Here is a 20000-nt window from a genome sequence, read left to right on the forward strand (position 1 = left end):
CTCCAGTCTCCTGGGTAACCGACTTCTAGAACTGTTCATGGCCCTAGGCATGCCATTTCAAAAAAGGCTGCTCCCAATGACTGTGTTTGAGAAGCATGCAGAAGCCCCAAACACCCTCAGGGAAATGAATTGGTTTGGTTACCCTTATATGGCTGTGTTTATTTAGCATACTTTTTTTAATTAACCTGTGCCCTGTGGGCTGGGGTGGGGGAGGGAGAGATGAGAGCCTGAATTGACACAGAGACTTTCTTTCTTTTGGGTGGTATCCATGACTTCCTCACAAGTCTTTGCTCATCACATCCTAGCCTGGACGGGCTTCTTCCACCCACATCTAAGGATATTTAATTAGAGGTCAAACTTGCCTTTAGAAGCTGCGCCTTTATAAGCATTGTTTTGGAGTTTCTCATACATAGCAAAGTCTCAGGAGCTGATCTATCTCACCCAGTCACTTTTCTTTTCTTGCATTAAAAAAATCATGCTTGCCCTTCATTCTTGAAGAAGACCACAATATCAGGGAAGTGATGCCAGGACAAGCACCTGAATTGGATTTGAGTGAGGGGAGGTTGTGCTAGGTCACCAGCCTCACTTCTTCCTCCAGAACCAGTGGTGAGATATGAATCAGGATGACTGGAGACAGCCCTGGATGCTAGGCAATCAGAGTTAAGTGATTTGCCCAGGGTCACACAGCTAGTAAAAGGCAAATGTCTGAAGCCATATTCTAACTCCCATCCTCCTGACTCCAAGGCATCTTACTTTTGGTAGCAAGAAGAAAGTCTTCATTTGTCTTATTTCTCTATATGCATTTTGCCTGAGAATAACTAGGAGCCAGAAGTTTGAGGATGCCCCTGCTAAGCTTTTGAAATGCAAGTGTTTGTTCTGAACTGGGACATAGTAAAAAGTGGTTATGTTTAGCTAATAATAATAATGGTCATGATGATGATGGTGGTGATGATAATGCAGTTCATATATATTTTGAAGTTATCTCAACTCCCAAACACATAGATAAGTTGGGTCCCACAGCAAGGCTCTTCCCTCGAAGAGTTGGGTATGATCCTCCAATATCATGAGCTTGATTTCTCACAATCATCTTAAGATTATTAGACTTCATCACAATCATCACAATTATTAACTTCTGACAATCATCTTAAGATTATTAGACAAAAATCATTAGTTAGCCTAAAATAACTTGCAGAAAGGAATATTTACTATGATAGTACAATAAGAATAATTAGAATAAAATATTGCCCCAAAAGTCTGACACATTCTCCTACAAATAACATAAATAGTCCAAAGGAAAGAATAGCAAAAGATAGAAAGTATATGTTGCTGGAAGTTCTTTTAGAAAAGAAATTTTTTAAGCAAAGAAAATTTGCATCCAGGCTATCCTTGACTGCTAATCCAGAGACTGAGCACACCTGATGCAGTCCTAGAGAGGGGAGGAGAGAATGCTGGGATGCTAATGAGAAGATGGAAAGTCCAAAATCTTTCAGACCTTTCAAACCTTACAAGGTCATCCTCTAGCTAAAGGAAAAAGGAAAACCTAGTCAAAGCCTCTCCCTTCCTTGTCGCCATTCATTTTTTTATTTCAGGGGCATGATGGAAAGCCATTCTTTTTACAATTTATGGAATTCTCTAATTTCAGTTAATTCACTGTTTTTATAAAGGACTCAGAGGATACAATGAAATTGCCAATCAATTAGCCCAGACTTCTAGTCTGATACCACTCCACTTCATCAAATGACTTTCAAAGACTTTTAATTCTTAGCCTAAGCCCTTTGATTAGTGGAAGTGGTTATTTATCTTACCACTTAATTTAAATGGAGTAGGTTGGCTTAATTGAACAGATATCAGTCAATCCTAGCTATATAAAATAATAGCTAACACTTACATAGTATGTTAAGGTTAGCTAAGTGTTATAATATATTCTTTTTCGAACCTCATAACAACTCTGCAAGAAGAGTGTTATTATATCCATTTTTCAGTTGAGGAAACAAACAGGGATGAGTTAAGCAGTGTCTAAAATCACACAACTAGTAAAGCATCAAAGGCAGGATTCAAATTCCAGTCCCCTTATTTCAATTTCAGATTTATTCACTATGTTAATTAACTAAGTCAGGTAATAGAGATAGAGTAATTTGTCCAAAAATGGCTCCAAAGAATATGCTACTAGAGTCAAGGATGACTATCAGGGGACCAAAACCCATCCTAACCCTTCTCTACTGATATGTCAAGGTCTAGTTTTAGAAACTTATCATGTAGGGGCAGCTAGGTGGTGTGGTAGATAGAGCATTAGCCCTGGACCTGAGTTCTAATCCATTTAGCTGTATGATCTTGGGCAAGTCACTTGACCCCATTGCCTTGCAAAAAAACAAAAAAGGTTATTATGTGGATCTTGTGTTTATATTTTAAAAAAGGATAAAATCAGCTTTGAGTTAAATCTTTTGATATCAAGATGCAACAAAAATATTTTTGGGAGAAATAAAAGCAAATGTGTTACTCTATAATAATTTTTACATAATTAAGTAAAACAAATTTTTACCCCTAATATAGCCTCCTTTTTTTTCAGAATTTTTATTTTCAGAAATTTAATTTATTTGCATATATATATATATATATAATTAAAATGGAAAATTTACTTGCTTACCTGGTAACTCTTTAGTCTGATGAAATCAACCTTCATAGAGACAAATTTATCTGAATTCCGACTTATATTCTTTAGCTTCTCTACAAGGTCAGTGCAAAACTTGTAGCCTCCTTTAAGTACGCACAGAACTATGATGTCACAGTTTCCAAGGTCATTCATGATATCCTTTGCCAACTTCTCAGTTCTAGAAAGGATATAAAAGCACAAAAAATAAATTTCCATGAATTTGTTGGAGTCACAGTGTTCTAGCTGTAACTGCATCGGATTGCACTTTGAAAGGAAAAGTATTTGACAAAGTCACTCCAAGCTAGAAGAATTGTGTGATTTTTAAAATGAATAGGTAGGCAATAAGCAAATGTTACTATCATTTGATTTTGGTGAGTGGGAAATGGGTCGTAGCAGCAACTGACATATACATAATGCTTTAGAATCTTCAGCTTTCCATGTATTAACTCATTCGAGCCCAAACTCTTCAATGTAGGCACTTCATTTATCGACAATATGATTTTATAGATTAATTAAACCATCAAGCTCTGGTACTATGCTAAGCACTGAGGATACAAAGGCAAGAATTAGGTCCTGCTCATAGTATAAAGTAGTAGCTGGGAAGATCCCGCCAGGCTATATATAAGGCCAGGAAAATCATTTTGTCTGACATTGCAAAGCAATCGCAGGTGGGACTTGAAATTAATTACATGTTTGACCAAATATGGCAGGTTAATTTTTAAGTTGAAAATTTTGTATGGTCCATGAATGATGATGTAGATATTCAAATGGTCCTGGGCAGGAAAACATTTCCCCACCTGTAGTATAAAGGAAGAAACAAATTTGCAAACTATATACAAATAAGATTTATACAGGGTGAAATGGAGATAAGTTCAGAGGGAAGGCATTAACATTGAAAAGGACCAGGAAAAGCTTCTTGCAAAAGAGTGAAACTTGAAGGAGGATAGGAAGTGTAGACAAGGAGGGAAGGCATTTTACTGGGGGGGGAGGAACCAGGGAAAATAGAGAAAAGGAAAATGGATCACCTTGTGCTAAGAGCAATAAGGAAACCAGAGTCCATTGAATTATAGAGAAGAATAAAATGTAAGAAAGCCAGAAAGGTAAGCAGGGACCAGGTTATGAAGGGCTTTAACAGCTAAATAGAAGATTTTATATTTGACCGTGAGGGTTATACCGAGTGTCAAGAGTATATTGAATGTGGTGGAGGGGGAATGACAAGATCAGTATCTTAAGAAAGGTCACATTGCCTCTCAGCAATTAGGACAACTGCATTATACCAGCTATGGACTTTGTTATCCCCATCCAGAGGGAGAAAAACAAAACAAAACAAAACAGACAAAAAAACCAACCCTTCAGAATCTGATGATCATTTAAAAAATTATCTCATGTATCTCTTTCCCTTAATCCTAATTCCTCATATTGTAAATAACTAATCTGTAAATGTTTTTATCAAAATATGTATGTACAATGCTAATCTGACTGTTCACTGCTGAGGGGAGAGGGGTGGGAAGGGAGGGTGGAAGGGAATTTTGTAACTTAAAAATATGCACATGGATATGGATGAAAATACATTTTTAAAAAGGTCACTTTGAAAGCTGAAAGAAGAATGGATTGGAGTAGAGAGATGAGGCAGGAAAACCAACCAGAAGATTTTTTTTTTTACAATAGTCCCAGTGTGAGGTGCATAAGGCCTGCATCAGTTGCAAAGGTATAATGGACAGATCTTGGCACACATAGGATACAGTGGGGTGAGAGAGAATAGAAATCAAAGAATCTGGAACACTGGAGGATCCTGGTGACCTCAACAGTAACAGGAAAGTTAGGAAGAGGGAAAGAGTTTTGAGGAAAATATAAGTAGAATTTTGTACATATTGGGTTTAAAATGGTGATTAAGAGATTGGTAACTATGGAAAAAAGTCATTTCAGTTGAAAAATAAGATTGGAAGCCAGACAACAAAACAACAGGGAGAGAAGTGCTTATTATAAATGACCTTCTACAATTGATTAACTCCTAAAGGGAGGAGTGATCCAGGATAACAGGTGGTGGGAATGGATCAATCAAATGGGGAATTTTTGAGGATGAAAGAGGCACTGGCATGTTTATAAGCAGTAGAGAGTCAGTATACAGTAAGAAACTAAAGATTAATGAGAGAGTGGGGATGATAGATGGGACAAACTGCTGGAGAAGACAGGATGGTATGGAATCACTCTGCATGGAAAAAGAGTTTGTCTTGGCAAGGAGAAGGGATATCTCTTCATAGGAATTACTCAGAAGAGTAAACAAGGTTCAGAAAGATTAAGTGCCTTCACAGAATTGGCACGTGTCAAAGAAAAGAATTTAAGACCTATGTCCATGGTCTGAAATAGGGGAATAGCATGTCACAGCCTTTTAAATTTAATTTTGTCAGTTTGATAGATACAAATGTTATCTTGACTTTTGATATGATTCCTTTTCTAACACTGTACTTAGCTTATCTATTTCCTTTCTTGTCCACTTTAAAAATATTTTTAAAGACTTTCATCCATTTCTTTTACATTTTAAACTAATTAGCATCAATCCAGGTGTGGAAACCAATGATAATTTTGTGAATTTACTTTGAATTCACTGTGATCTCTTTTCTCTGTTAGATTTTAGGAATCTTTTTCCTCTTTTTTTAAGTAAATTTCCCAACTATTGTTTAATTTCATTTATCCTGAACCATGCTCTAAATGAAAAATTTCATTATGCTGGCATTCTTTAAGCTGCAAATATCCCAGTAGCCAATGCCCTCTTTATCAGTTGTAAAATGTAAACTCAAGTCAGTGATTGACATGTGTTGATTTATTTGGTCTGAGAGAAATGAGAGAAGTTAGGGACCAGGTAAAGAAACTTCCTTCATCAAAGCTAGTAGGTAATTCCTCTGAAATTGAATTTTTTTTCTTTTTTTCCCTTTTTTTAGGTTTTTGCAAGGCAAATGGGGTTTAATATATACAATTGATTCAATATATACAATTACTATCCAATATGTAAGATGTATGTTCCTTAAATGGTTTATTTATGTATATCTCCAGTACCTAGAACAGTGTTTGGCATTTGGTGCTTAATAAACACTTGCTGGATGACAGACACACAAATATGCCCATGTACATGCACATTGAATTTGAAATTGAATTGAATTTGCCAAGAAAACCCCAAATAGGGTTGGAGACGAGAAAATTGAATTTTGTAGAGACTTGTCAAGAATACCAGGAGTAGGGGTATGCTGGAGTTGAATTGTTCGGTTTTCACTGCCAGCTTTGGGATCTCAGAAATCAGCAATTGGTATACAGTTACACTTGATTTATTTCTTTTTGTTGTTATCTAGACTTAATATAGACTTAGTAATGTAGATTAAACCTAAAAGGAGTGGTGAATACATTACTCTCCTTCCCAACTTTGTTGTTAAACATTTACTAGCAGACCCCTGAAAGAGAAAGGTTTGCCTAGGGTTACATAAACAATAGGTCTTGAGTCTAGGTCATCCTAGCTGTGAAACTGGTGATGGGTCCAATATTCCATGATGCCTCCATGAAAATTAAAAATAGAGAAAGATAGCAACATTTTGTCATGGCATATAAAAGGGAATGGATTGACTGCTTTGTTGTTGACATCAAGAAATAAATTATGGAATTGTAATCCTGAGGTACAGAAATGTTCATCAAAAACTTGAAGCTAGAAGGACTTTCTATGCTCAACTCCCTTATTTTACAGATAAAGAAATGATAGCTCAGATAGTATTTTGTTCTGGCATAGCTAGAAAGGTAATCAATCAATTCAATCACAAAGCTAGTAACAGGATGAAGCTTAAAGTCTTCTGCCTCAATATTTTTTCTTAGTGGTACCCTACTTCCTTTCAGACCATAAGTCAAGGCAGACTTAACTGAATTAAGCATATTAGAAAAAACAAACTTACCTGTCCACAATGACACCATGAGGTATGAGCACATAGTTCAAATCTCCACAATAATGCTGTGGGTATGTAAATAAATCCAAGTGATATCCTGGCCAATCATCAGATATCTGAAAATAAAATTACTTGAGTTGAAATAATCTTTAATTGAATAAGTATAGTTAAAAACGTACTTATAGACCTAGCAAACAACCACCTGAAAGCAAAGTCTTTGACTATCTACGAAGGATATGACAATAAAGACCCTTTTTTGTATCCCTTAAGAATTTGCTAAAATTCCTGCAATTTGTGGAAGTATGTTAAGTAATCCCTCCCTGGATCACTGCCTTGTCATGTCGGAGATACTTACATAGCTCAATTAAGCTATGAGTTATGCCGTGCAGGGTAACCCCAGACAGACAGATCATAGTGGAGAGTTCTGACAAAAGTTAATACTCTAGAGGAGGAAATGGCAAAGAACTCCAGTATCTTTGCCAAGAAACCCCCCTGGACAGAGGCCTGGCATGCTATGGTCCACGGGGTCACAAAGAGTCAAACATGACTGAACAACTGAACAGCAACCTGCTGAGTAATGAGTTATTGAACATTGATAGAGAAACTAATACTGAGCAAATGACCCTATTCTAGAGTTAGGTTGGTCTTATGTCTTATGAATAAGTCAACCCCCTCTGAGGGTTTGTTTCCTTCTCTTTTCTGCTTCACCAAACCAAGGCTAATCCACCTCTAAGACCTCTTGAGTTTTGCCTCTTCCATGAAGATATTCCCCAATTACTCTAGGTCTGGCTGACTTGGAATTTGGAATTTCTACAGCACTATATTGGTGGGGGTATGGAAGAAGGAGGCATCAGATATAAAAAAACACACATACACACTCCTTTTCCTCAAGTAGAGCTATTTCACAGTTTGTATTCTTAGAAAACTTGGGTACTGAGAGGTTATGATTTAGCAAAATTCACTGTCAGTGTATTTCAGAGATTGCCCTTGAACTCAGGTTTTCTTGTGTTCAAGGCTGTCTTTCCATCTACCAAACTATACTACTTTCCAACTTAATTATTATTTAATCATTTGGGTTTTTGCATATTTGTTTTTGATCTGGATCTAAGATTACAGCAGTCTGCACTGACAAAAATGGTCACTTGTCTATAATTTATAATCTTAGAAGGAAGTGGAAGGCCACAGGAAATTAAGTCTTGCCCCTAGTTTCAAAACTAGAATGTGTCAAATGTAGGATTCAAATCCAGATCTTTCTGATTTCAAGTTAGACCATTTATCCACTATACCATGCTACTGCTCAGTAATAAACCTGTGCATGTGCATGTACATGGGCATATTTGTGTGTCTGCCATCCAGCAAGTGTTTACTAAGCACCAAATGCCAAACACTGTGTTAGGTACTGGAGATATACATAAGGAACATACATCTTTCATATTGGATAGTAATTGTATATATTGAATTAATTGTCTATATATTAAATGTCCCCTCTTGGAAATACCAAGTTCCATTATGACTTATATACATGTAGATTACATTATGACTCTGTACATCCTATTGAATCCAGCTCATCAATTTGAATTAATAGCATGTTTTTAATAAAAAATTCATTTTAATTTATATTATGCTAATTAAGAGTACAAGATTATCAGGATAAAAAAAATATGCAAGATTTTTTAGTAGGGTTTTTTCCCCTGTCTGTGTTTAGAAAAAAGATGTGCTGCACCTTTTAACAGAAACAAAATTTAGAACTCCTTTTATAGATCTATGATCTCATTGATGAAGTGCTCTTTCAAGTAGTACAGATTGTGATCTGTAGAGAGTAAAGACCTTATCATTCTCTGTGACTTTTTTCTATGTCCTGCAAATGCTCAACAAGAGTTCCTCAAATGAAATTAGGCTTCCTCTAGATCAGGGATTCTTAATCTTTTTAGTGTCATGGATCCTTTGGTAATCTGGTGAAGTCTATGAATACCTTACCAAATAAAAATTTTAAATTCATAAGTCAAAATATGTAGCATTACAAAAGAAATCAATTAGAGAAGGATACAATGAAACTTGTTTTTAAAATTTATGGACCTCATGTTAAGTACCTTTGCATAGACCTTGAAGCATTGAGTGGAGTCAATGGACTACATAGACTTTAATGACATATATCATTCTTCTAAAAAAAACTCAGGGTGGCACTTAACCCATTTGCCTTGCAAAAACCTAAAAAAAATCTCAGGGTGGCTAGGTGGTGCAGTGGATAGAGCACTGGCCCTGGAGTCAGGAGTACCTGAGTTTAAATCTGGCCTCAGACACTTAATAATTACCTAGCTGTGTGGCCTTGGGCAAGTCACTTAACCCCATTGCCTTGCAATAAAACCCTAAAAAAGCCACAAACAAACAAATAAAAAAATCTCTATTCTAATTAAAATTCATTTCTGAATTTCTAGGTTCTGCCTAAAAGTACTTTGTTATTCTAATCATTATTAGTACAAAAATTGGAAATAAGCCTAGAATGGTCTTTCTTGCCTCCAGCTTAAAAGAATCTCTTGTGTGCAGTTATTTTTCAGTCATGTCCAACTCTTCACAACCCCATTTGGGGTTTTCTTGGCAAAGATACTGGAGTAGTTTACCATTTTCTTCTCTATCCCCTGTTACAGATGAGGAAACTGAGGTAAATAGGGTTAAGTTACTTGCTCAGTGTCACCTGCTTAGTAACTGTCTGTGGCCATATTTGAATCTAAGAAGATTAGTCTTCCTCACTTCAGACTTGGCACTCTATCCATTGTGACACCATATGACCTTGAGAATCCCTGCTTTCCCTCAAATTACAGTGTAAGGGCATCTTTTTCTTGAAGCCAAATGTTTGTTAGTGCTCATCACTCTTAAATCACTTTTCCTTTACTCTGGATATATGTGGAACACATTTATTTCTAAATATGTTGTTTCTCCCTATTAGAATATAAGCATCCTGAGGACAGGGGCTATTTTGTTGTTTGTGTTTATATTTCCAGAATCTAGCACCAAGCTTAATCCATAGGTGTAAATAAATGCTTGATAAAAATACTATAATTCAGATTTTTCACTAATGTAGACCATCTTTATGTTTCAATTCATGTAAATTAGTAGACTTTTACTCTGGGGCTAATACCTAATGAAATATTAGGAAAAACTATAATAGGCACTATGAAGGAGCTATAGGGAAGCATTTATACACATAAAGAATATTTACTTGCTACTAAAAAGCAAACAGCAGACCAGATGAGGTAATGTATTTTTATAATCTCTGCTACTATAAGAGCCTGGGGCTACTGGGTTGCTTGAATTTATGAGTTCTGAGATGTTGTTGTTTGTCCTTTATTCTCAAAGAAGACCATGATATCAGGGACATGATGCCATGATATGCATATGAATTGGATTTGAGTTAGGTGGGCCTCACTTTTTCCTCCAGAATCATTTGGATCCAGTAACCAGATGTGAAATCAGGAAGACTGGAGATGGCCCTGGATGTGAGGCAATTAGGGTGACTTGCCCAAGGTCAAACAAACTAGTGTCAAATGTCTGAAGCCAGATTTGAACTTGGGTCCCCTTGACTCCAGCACCAGTGCTCTATCTACTGCACCACCTAGCTGCCCTAGTTCTAAGTTGTAGTAGGGCTAAAACTTAGTGACCACTCTAAGTTCAATGCTGAATGATACCAGGCTGTCTAAGGAGAAATGAACCAGAAGACCAGGTTGAAAACATGGCAGATCAAACCTTCCATGCTTATCAGCAGTAGGAATAGGTCCTGAGAGATTACTATCCTTCCACTGGGCAGGATAAGGACACCCAGTCTGAAACACACCTAAATGTACACACACACACAGCACACAGCACACACACACACACACACACAATAATAATAATAATAATAATAATAATAATAATAATAATAATAATAATAATAATAATGATAATGATAATGATAATAAGAAGAAGAAGAAGAAGAAGAAGAAGAAGAAAAAGCATTTTCAAACATATCTCACTTTATCTTTACAATGACCCTGTAGTTGGTGTACAATTTTATTGATGATGGAACTAAGAAACACAGCTAAGAAGTTATAAAAGCAGGACTTTTACCCAGGGTCTCTGATTTTCAAATCTACCATTCTTTCCATAATTCAGATTGACTCTCACTGATTACCTTTGCATTTTTTTCTAAATGTTTTATGCCTGTCCCTTAGAGAACTTCAATATCACATATAATCATGATAGCCTAGAAAAGCAAACTATATTTCAATACATTTTTCTTCAGTTTGTATCTTCTTAAATAATGTATTTACTGTCCAAAAAAGGAGCAAACCTTGGCTAGTTGGAAAAGTAAAAGCATATTAGTTTAATTATTTTATAAAACTAAGTTACAGGGCTAAAATTAATCTGAATGCTTTTCATCTAAGTGAAGAAATAACTACTAAGATTTCGTTTTATTTTCAAATAATTAAAAAAGAATTATAAGCAGCACACACATCACACATAAACAGCAAAGGTTTGGAAACAGGGATTATTTTAATCAATCTGCTTTACTCTCTTCCTAACTACCAATTGATTCAGACTTATGAATTTGTCACCATTTTGAAAAAAATCATGCTAGGTTAGTATTACCTCATTATGCCACTTACTAAAAAGATTTCTAGAAAGCAATGGATTCTTCCCCCAAAGGATAAAAATATCCAAAAATCTCATTCAGATTCCTAGACTACCCAAAAATCCAAATTGAGTCTATATATTGACTCCGAAGGAAAGGGCCACTTTGCAAATTCATCAATTCTGTTGTATATACTTCTATTCTTAAAGTTCTTGGTTCATTCATTGAAAATTTTGTGATTAAGAAGAATTACCACAGAAAAATTTCTGATCTTTCTGTTTTCCTTGGTATGAAATGTATTAGTTGGGAAATTTACTGAAAATCTATTTTAAGTACAGAATTCTCTTAAATAGTTCACTTTAGAAACAAATCTAAGAGACAATTCACCAGTTTTCCTTGAAGAATGTAAACTCTTTGGTGGGGGGGGAGGAATTCAGATGGTCAGTTTTGTCTTTATATTCCTCTAGCTCCTAGCACATAGGACCTTACATTTTACCCTTAGCTCTGGTCCTATGCTCTCATTGGAATAGAGAACTCCCTTTACCAGTGAATATGGGCACATACCCTGTAACTTATAGTTTTAGAGAGCCATCTGGGGCACTAAGAGGTTACCTTTGATATTAGCTCCCATGCATTTTTGAAGTACATTTCCAAGAGAATCAGACCTTAGAATATACCATGGGAAGGGACTCCTCCATTTACAAATAAGGAAAATTAAGCCTTGAGAAGTGAATGATTTACCTAAGGTTACACGAGTAGTAAATATAGGAGTATACACTCAACCCCAGTCATCTGAGATTCTTTACACAGACCTCTGCCTAGGCTCCCACAAGGGAGAAGGCAGCACCTGTCTATTTATTTTACAACTCTGACAATCAATACTCTCTGTTCTGTTATCATATCAATTGTAAACTGTGATTTTGGGCTTTCTATTAATGTGTTCTCTAAGTAATAAGTACAATATAGATGCCCAGAAATTCTTAAAAACAAACCAAGGTAGGAAGTCAACTTTTTCTCCCATTATCCAGTTTGGATACTGACAGTTATACCATTACACACTCCATACATTGAAGAGATCAAAGAAAAAGGAAAATATTCATATGTATGGAAATATTAGTAGCAACTCTTTGTTGCAAGCAAAGAACAGGAAACAAAGAGAATATCCATCAACAAGGGGATGTTTGAAAAAATTATAACATATGAATGTATGGAAATAACATTGTATCATAAGAAATGCTGAAGGGGAACGATTCAGACAAACTGATAGAGTGAAGTGGGCAGAACCAGGAAAACAAAGTATACAAAAAAATAGCATTTTAAGGAAGGACAACTTTGGAAGACATAAGAATTCTGATCAAAGAAATGATCAGTCATGATTCCAGAGGACTAATCACGAAATATGCTACCTACTTCCTGAGAGAGAGATGAGGTACACAAAGTGTAGAAAAAGATATACCTTTCCCAATATCATGGAGCTAAAATTCAAGATTTAACAATTATAATTATAAAAAACAGTAGAGAGCATGGAATATGATATTTTGGAAGGCAAAGGAACTATGGTTACAACCAAAAATTATCTATTCAATACAACTTAATATAATCCTACAGGGGAAAATGGACACAGTAAAATAGAAGAATTCTAGGACTTTCTGATGAATGACCACAGCTGAACAGAAAATCTGACATTCAAACAGAAGACTCAATTCTGTTGAGGGACTTAATAAGGTTAAACTGCTTATATTCCCAAATGGGAAGATAATACATGCATCCCCCAAGTACTTTATCATCATTAGGACAGTTAGAAGGAAATTGCTTAGATGGAGTCCTAAGTATAAAGCTATTATATTGGAGTGAACTCAAAAGAAAATGGAAGACGGAGAAAGAGGGATATACTAGAAGATGTAGGAAGGAAAGGGAAGAATAGAGAAAATTATGTCACATAAAGGAGGCACTCAAGAAAGTTTTTATAATGGAAGGGGAAATGGTTGAGAGATGGCAAAACTTGAATCTTACTTTCATCTGAACTGTAGTAAGAAGTAAAATGGACTTTTGAGGAGGGACAGGGTAAAAGAGAGAGAGAAGGATATATAGAAGAAAATAGGGTGAATAGAAATATACAGTTAGAATTATAACTGTGAATGTGTCTGAGATAAACTTACATCTAAACTGGAAGTAAAAAGAAGAATGAATAGAAACTAGAATCCAACAATATGTTGTTTACAAGAAACATACTTAAAGCAGAAGACACACATAGAGATAAAATAAGAGCTGGAGTGGAATCTATTTTGCATTAACTGAAGTGAAAAATCACAATCACAATCTCAGACAAAGCTAAACAAAAATATTCCTAATTAAAAGTGAAAATAAAAAAATGAATTTTACTAAAAGGTATCATAGACAATGAAGTAATATATTATGAAACATATATGCACCAAATAGCATAAGCATCCAAAATCTCAAAGGGAAAGTAAAGCTATACTAAAGCAAGGGACTTCAATTTGCCTCTCCTAGAACTCAATAAATCTAACCATAACATTAATAAGAAACAAATTAAGGAGATGAACAAAATTTTAGAAAACTTAGATCGTCTCCGGGGGAAATGAATGAAAATAGAAATGAGCATACCTTCCCCCCGCCCCCAGCAATACATGGTACCTCACAAAAACTGGTCACACATTAAGGCTAAAAACTTCACAAACAAATGTTGAAAAGCAGAAATATTAAACACACTCATTTCAGATAATTATGCAATAAAATTATACTCAATATAAGGTAGTAAAAAGATAAGATTAAAAATTAATTGGAAACTAAGTAATTTAATTCTTAAGCATGAATGAATCAAAGGAACAACCATAGAAACAATAATTTCATCAAAGAGAAGAAATAAGACAATATACCAAAATTTGTAGGATGCAGACAAAGTAGAAATTAACAAGAAATTTAAATCTCTAAAAGCTTATATTGATGAAAGGGCAATTTGAGGAATTAGACAGGCAACCAAAAAATAAATGGGAAAAGGAACAAATTTAAAATCCCCAATTAAATATCAAAATAGAATATTCTGAAAATCAAAGGATTAATAAAATCAAAAATAAGAAATCTATAGAATTAACAAATAAAATTAAGACCTAGTTTTATGAAATAACCAATAAAGTAGATAAGCTATTAGATACGTTGATTAAAAAAACAAAATTGCCAATACCAAAACATGCAATGATAAATGATGATGAAATAAAGGCAATTATTAGGTGCTTTTCCTAAAATTATAGCATCACTTTGACTTTTAGTCCTATTTCTTACATACCAATAGCATTTACTGAGAATTTATTTTTGCAGATGGATGAAATACATTCAAATTAAGTATTTGTTTCAGGGAGGAGAGGCTTTCTCAGAGAGTTGAAGGAATGGACTTTTATAAACATGACATAAAACAGCACTTCAAAATGCAAGACAAGAATTCATAGAATCACAGAATAACAAAACTTGGAACTCTAGAAGGCATGCCAATGTTCTTCCAGTCCAATCCCTACCCAAAAGGCATCCCTGATATAATCTTCTGCTCACCTAGTCTCTCCTTGAATCCTGAGGAGGATTCACAACATCTTCAACTTTTCAACAACCATATTTATAAGGAGGTTTCTCTCAAATAAAAACTAAATTGGTCTCTTCGCAACTTTCATCCTTTGCTCTTAATTTAGCCCTCTGATGCCAAATAAAATAAATGTAATCTCTCTCCTTCTGTGTGACTATTGTGGTAGGACCAGGGTTCCTACTTCCTCATAATAGTGGTTATTTCCCCCTAAAAGGTAACAAAATTGTCCCTGGGACTTCATTGACCTCCTCCTTTGCCCTAACTTCCTGGTCACCCAAGGGAATAAAAAGTCCCACTTAATGGAATCAACTCCTGACTTGGATTTCTGAAGGCCACCAAGTTACCATACTCTTCCCTGTTGACCAGACACATTTACATTTTGATTTGAGGGTCAAGGGGGCAATATTTAAGGAAGTTAATGCCATTAGGTTAGGTCACTGTAAACCTCCTTGTGTTCATTGTTCAATGATACTCAAGTTCTATAAATCTAAACAGGTTCATAGCATTACATCTGCTTCTAACAATTGTCTTATAGAATTCATTAAATTGTCCTCCATGTCATCTTTTCTTTAATGGTAAACATTCTTAGCTCTCCAGTTTATTCTTTTATGATATTGGTTCAAGGCCTTTCACCATCTTGGTTTGACCTTCTCTGAATAAATTTATCAATACTCTTATTCCAAGGTCTCAGAATCAATATATATATATATATATATATATATATATATATATATATATATATATATATATATATATATAATAGGTTGGACTTCAGCACAAATCTTCCTGACTAAGCCTGGCTCTCTATCCACTAATTCTTGCTATCTCTCAACCTCATTCCATGATTAATTCAGAATAATGAAATGAAACTTCTTACAATAATAATCAACCAGACTTTGGTTTCATGTAAAAAAATGAAACATTCAAATTTATAATCCTTAGTTCTTCTCAAGTTACTATACTTACAAAGACAGCCAATAATAATAAAAAAAAAAATCCTCTGCCTAGTGTTACAATTGGCCCACTTTTAAAGCAGACACTTTATTTTGCAAATAGAAATGATTTTTGGTTCATATGCATGAAGATTTTTTTGCAGTGAATTTTTATTCTTTTTCTATGCCTGGGAATAATCATGAGGAAACTCTAATCACTTATTAAGTGTAAAGGAGCAGGTGCTCAGATTAAGGGTTTTCATTTTTTTATTTTCCTTTTAATTATATACATAGGAAACAAAAGCTATGGCTTTTCCATTGACTTCCCCATTACCTCTAGTATATAATACAAATTCCTCAGCCTCCAATATCTATCCCCAACCTGTCTTCCTAGATTTTTTTCAAAAATACTGCCTTTCCTAAACTCTATATTGTAATCAACTGTTCCCTGATCTCAGTGTCTTCTTCCCCATTCTACATATTCCCTTAAATCAGAAGTTCTTAATATTTGTGTCATTAATCCTTTGATAGTCAGGTAAGCCTGCATGGAAACCCTTTCTTAGAACTGGGTTTTAAATGCAGAAAATAAAATATGTAGGATTACAAAGAAAACCAATTATATTGGAAAAGCTATTAAAATATTCTTTAAAAGTTCACAGACCCCGGGTTAAAAATACTTGTCTGAAATCATCCAATGATATAGTCTTAGGACTGTCCACTCTATTTCCTCTCCCAACCTTAATTCTCATGCCATCTCCGAAATTCAAATATTGGATTCACTTCTATGGCAACACTGATTGAATGACTCTTCCTTGAACCTCCATTTATGGAGGGTATCTAGATCAACTGGGGCTCATTTCTTTCCAGGATTTCCTCTACCATGTCCAGCACAACTAGTTTCTCTATTGACCTTTATGATTTCCTTTTATGTGTAGTCTTCTCTCATTAGACTGAAAGCACCTTGAGGATAGGGGTTGTCTTTCTGTCTATTTGTATTCTGTTCCAGGACTTTTAGGTTTTTGCAAGGCAATGGGGTTAAGTGGCTTGCCCAAGGCCATACAGCTAGGTAATTATTAAGTGTATGAGGCCAGATTTGAACCCAGGTACTCCTGACTCCAGGGCCAGTGCTTTATCCACTGTGCCACCTAGCTGCCCCCTATTTGAATAGCTATCCCACTAGGCAGTGAGGTCAATTCCAACTCAGACACTTGGCACTTATTAGCTATGTGACCTAGGGCAAATCACTTAACCCTGACTGTATGACATCCAGGGCCATCTCCAGTTATTCTGATCCATATCTGGCCACTGGGTCCAGATGGCTCCGGAGGAGAAAGTAAGGCTGGTGATGTTGCACAGGGCCCCTTCACTCAAATCCAATTCACTTGACATTACCTTTGTGATGTCATGGTCTTCTTCCAGAACAGAGAACAAACAACAACATGGATATCCCCAGCCGCAGCACACAGTAATGATTGATCTATCAGAATCCTGATTTTCCTTGAAGCTCAACTCAGGTACCAACTCTTCCATGAAGTCTTCCCTGACTTCTCCCTTCATTCTCACCATTATCCTTCCCCCTTATTTATTCTCTCCCCAATTCTTACTGTTTTCCCTTTCTTCAAATTGCCTTGTATTCTCTTTGCATCCTCCAATTTCCTTATTAGAATGTAAGATGTTTTCACTTTTGTCCTTATTCCCACTGCCTACCAGAGTGCCTTTCCTGTACTGAACTGAGGATGAAGACTACCCAATATGCTGTGATACACAATGGAACATGCTTCTAACTGATTTGCCTGTTTTAGGGGAAGTACTCAAAGGGCCAAGAACTCAAGAAGTTACAGTATCTAAACATGAAAAGATGTACAACTGTGGCATGATAGTTTAGCAACATTGGCTATTTATTACTCGCTTATTTTCCATCCTCTCTTAAATACAAGTTACGCTTTCTTTTCTATCTTCTTTGGAAGTAATTTTTATAGTTAAATGGTCTTAAGGAGAGATGCAGTATAGAATATAGTTAACATTAATTAAGCATAGGCAGTAAAGAATAATAGCTAACATTAATTAAGCCTGCACTATTTGTGAGGCACTAAGCTAAGGGTTTTACAAATATTAACTTATTTGATCTTCACACCAGATATGGGAGGTGGAGTCTATTATTATCCTCAAAAAATATGGAAGAAACTGAGGCAAAAGTAAAATGACTTGCCTAAAGTCACACAGCTAGTAAATGTCTGAGGCTGCATTTACCTCTAGATCTTCCTGACCTCTTGAGCAGTTTGCTGATGCAAAGGATAGAATGCTAGGCTTGGAGTCAGAAAGACACATCTTCCTGAGTTCAAATCTGGCCTCAGACACTTAGTAGCTGTGTGTCCCTGAGCAAACCACTTCACCCTGTTTGCCTCAGTTAATTCATCTGTAAAATGAGATGGAGAAGAAAATGGCAAACCACTTTAGTATCTTTGCCAAGAAAAAGTCAAATTAAAACCCTGAACAACTTTCTGACTCCAGGCTCAGCTCTGTACATACTATCATGCCACCTAGCTCCAAGTAGTAGTGGGTAGTAAGCCAACCTTGGAATTAAAAGAAAAATCTGAGTTCCTGCTCTTAATAGAGGGTGTCTATGTGATCTAACAAGTCACTTGAACTTTAAAGAGCCCCAGGAAACTCTCTAAAACTTTAAATTTCATGAAATGTGCCTTTGTGGACTAATAAGGATATTTCCTCATGAGGAGTTCCATAATATACAAATTTATATGGTTCCTCTTCAAAAGGCAATAAAAATCACAGGATTTCAAAGTTCAATGAGACCTCAGGAATGAGCGCAGCCACACACTCTCACATTTTATTAATAAAGAAAGACCCAAGGAGACTTGTCCAGGGTCTTACAGGGTAGCCCAGTAAATATCTAAGTGTAAATAGTGCTGGGCTTTAATTTAGGATAAATAAGGATTAGAATCGCACCCTATTTTAGGTGGCTGAATGATTTAATTTTTCTGCTCCCCAATTTTCTCATTTGTAAAATGGAGAAAAACATTCTTGTGTTCTAATCCTGACTCTACCACTACTTTTATAATATTGAGAAAAATCACCTTAACTTCTAAAGTCCTCTATTTCCTCAACTGTAAAAAGAGCAGGTCACATCTCACAATTTCTAAATCTCTTTCAGGCCTAAATTAGATCCTGTGTATCATAAACTTATAGGGTCTTTGAAGGCATTTAAATCAGCCATTTTAAATATTATCCTGACTCAGAATCCAGAACTACTATAGCCAATTGGTTCCAAGTTGTAAGAAATTGTACCTATCTGACCTTCCCTCTTTGTACTGGTTTAATTTTGTGACAATGGAAATGGAGAAATCAATATAGAAAGATATGTTATGATTTTTATATATATATATATATATATATATATATATATATATATATATATGATTATATCAAGAAGCAGCCTAAAGGAGTTAAGATTATATCATAATCTTTGAGGTTGTTTCTTGGTCAAGAAAATTTATTTTGAAAGAAATTTCTTAATGGATTTTCTGCTGGAGGAGAAAGTTACAATTATGTGATTGAAAATTTAATTGCTGGAAGCAGAAACCAAAATACTTCAAGTAATAGTTCTCATAGCCACCCAATTTTGAATCTATTTGCTCTTTTCTGAAAACACATTCAAGTGAGTGGAAAATGTATATTGCAGCATATTTTAATGCCAAGGTCCTTGAACTTCCTCAAGTGAGATAATAAATGCAAAGCATTTTGCAAACCTTAAACTAAAAGTAAAGTAACAGTATTATAATTGAGGTCTTAAAGACCAGGTGCAATAAAAGTCTAGGTGCAGGTTTAAGCTACTAAAGACTTTGGGGATACTGTTTTCATTGAATGTCAAGAGCAGGCTGAGAGAATTTGGTGTTGAAAGGGATCCTTAGAGAGCATATTATCCAGTACCCTTATTTTTACAGATGAGAAGTAACTTAATACACAGACAGTAAATAGCAGAGTCCAGATTTCAACTCCACTCCAAATCAAGGAATTTCCACTAACACCATTCTTTCACCTTCACAATCCCCTTAATTTAATGAAAATTTGAACACTGTGTTCTAAACCGAAGAGCTCTAAGAATCCCTGCCCACCTCTTTCCATTTCCATTTTCTTCTCACCCTATTTATGCATGTTAATATTATCTCAGATTAACCTAAAGATTTCATTTAATATCAAAAAAATGTACTAATCTGAATTGACCTAAACCTTAAAAAAAAAAAGGACGGGGGGGGGGGGCTTGGGGATAGAAATACCA

The 20000-nt window shown here is 35.3% G+C and overlaps 1 protein-coding gene across 1 annotated transcript in view; it reads right to left on the minus strand.

Annotated features, from left to right (window-relative positions):
* PRTFDC1 (phosphoribosyl transferase domain containing 1) overlaps positions 1–20000 on the minus strand; it is a 104934-nt gene that overhangs the window by 84115 nt on the left and 819 nt on the right. Inside the window, exons 2-3 of the mRNA XM_074193022.1 lie at positions 6583–6689; positions 2645–2828 (exon numbers count right to left, since the gene is read on the minus strand). Of these exons, the coding sequence (XP_074049123.1) occupies positions 2645–2828; positions 6583–6689 (291 nt within the window). The remainder of the gene's footprint in view (positions 1–2644; positions 2829–6582; positions 6690–20000) is intronic.

The sequence above is a fragment of the Macrotis lagotis genome, chromosome 7 (assembly GCF_037893015.1).
Source record: "Macrotis lagotis isolate mMagLag1 chromosome 7, bilby.v1.9.chrom.fasta, whole genome shotgun sequence".
NCBI lineage: Eukaryota > Metazoa > Chordata > Mammalia > Peramelemorphia > Peramelidae > Macrotis > Macrotis lagotis.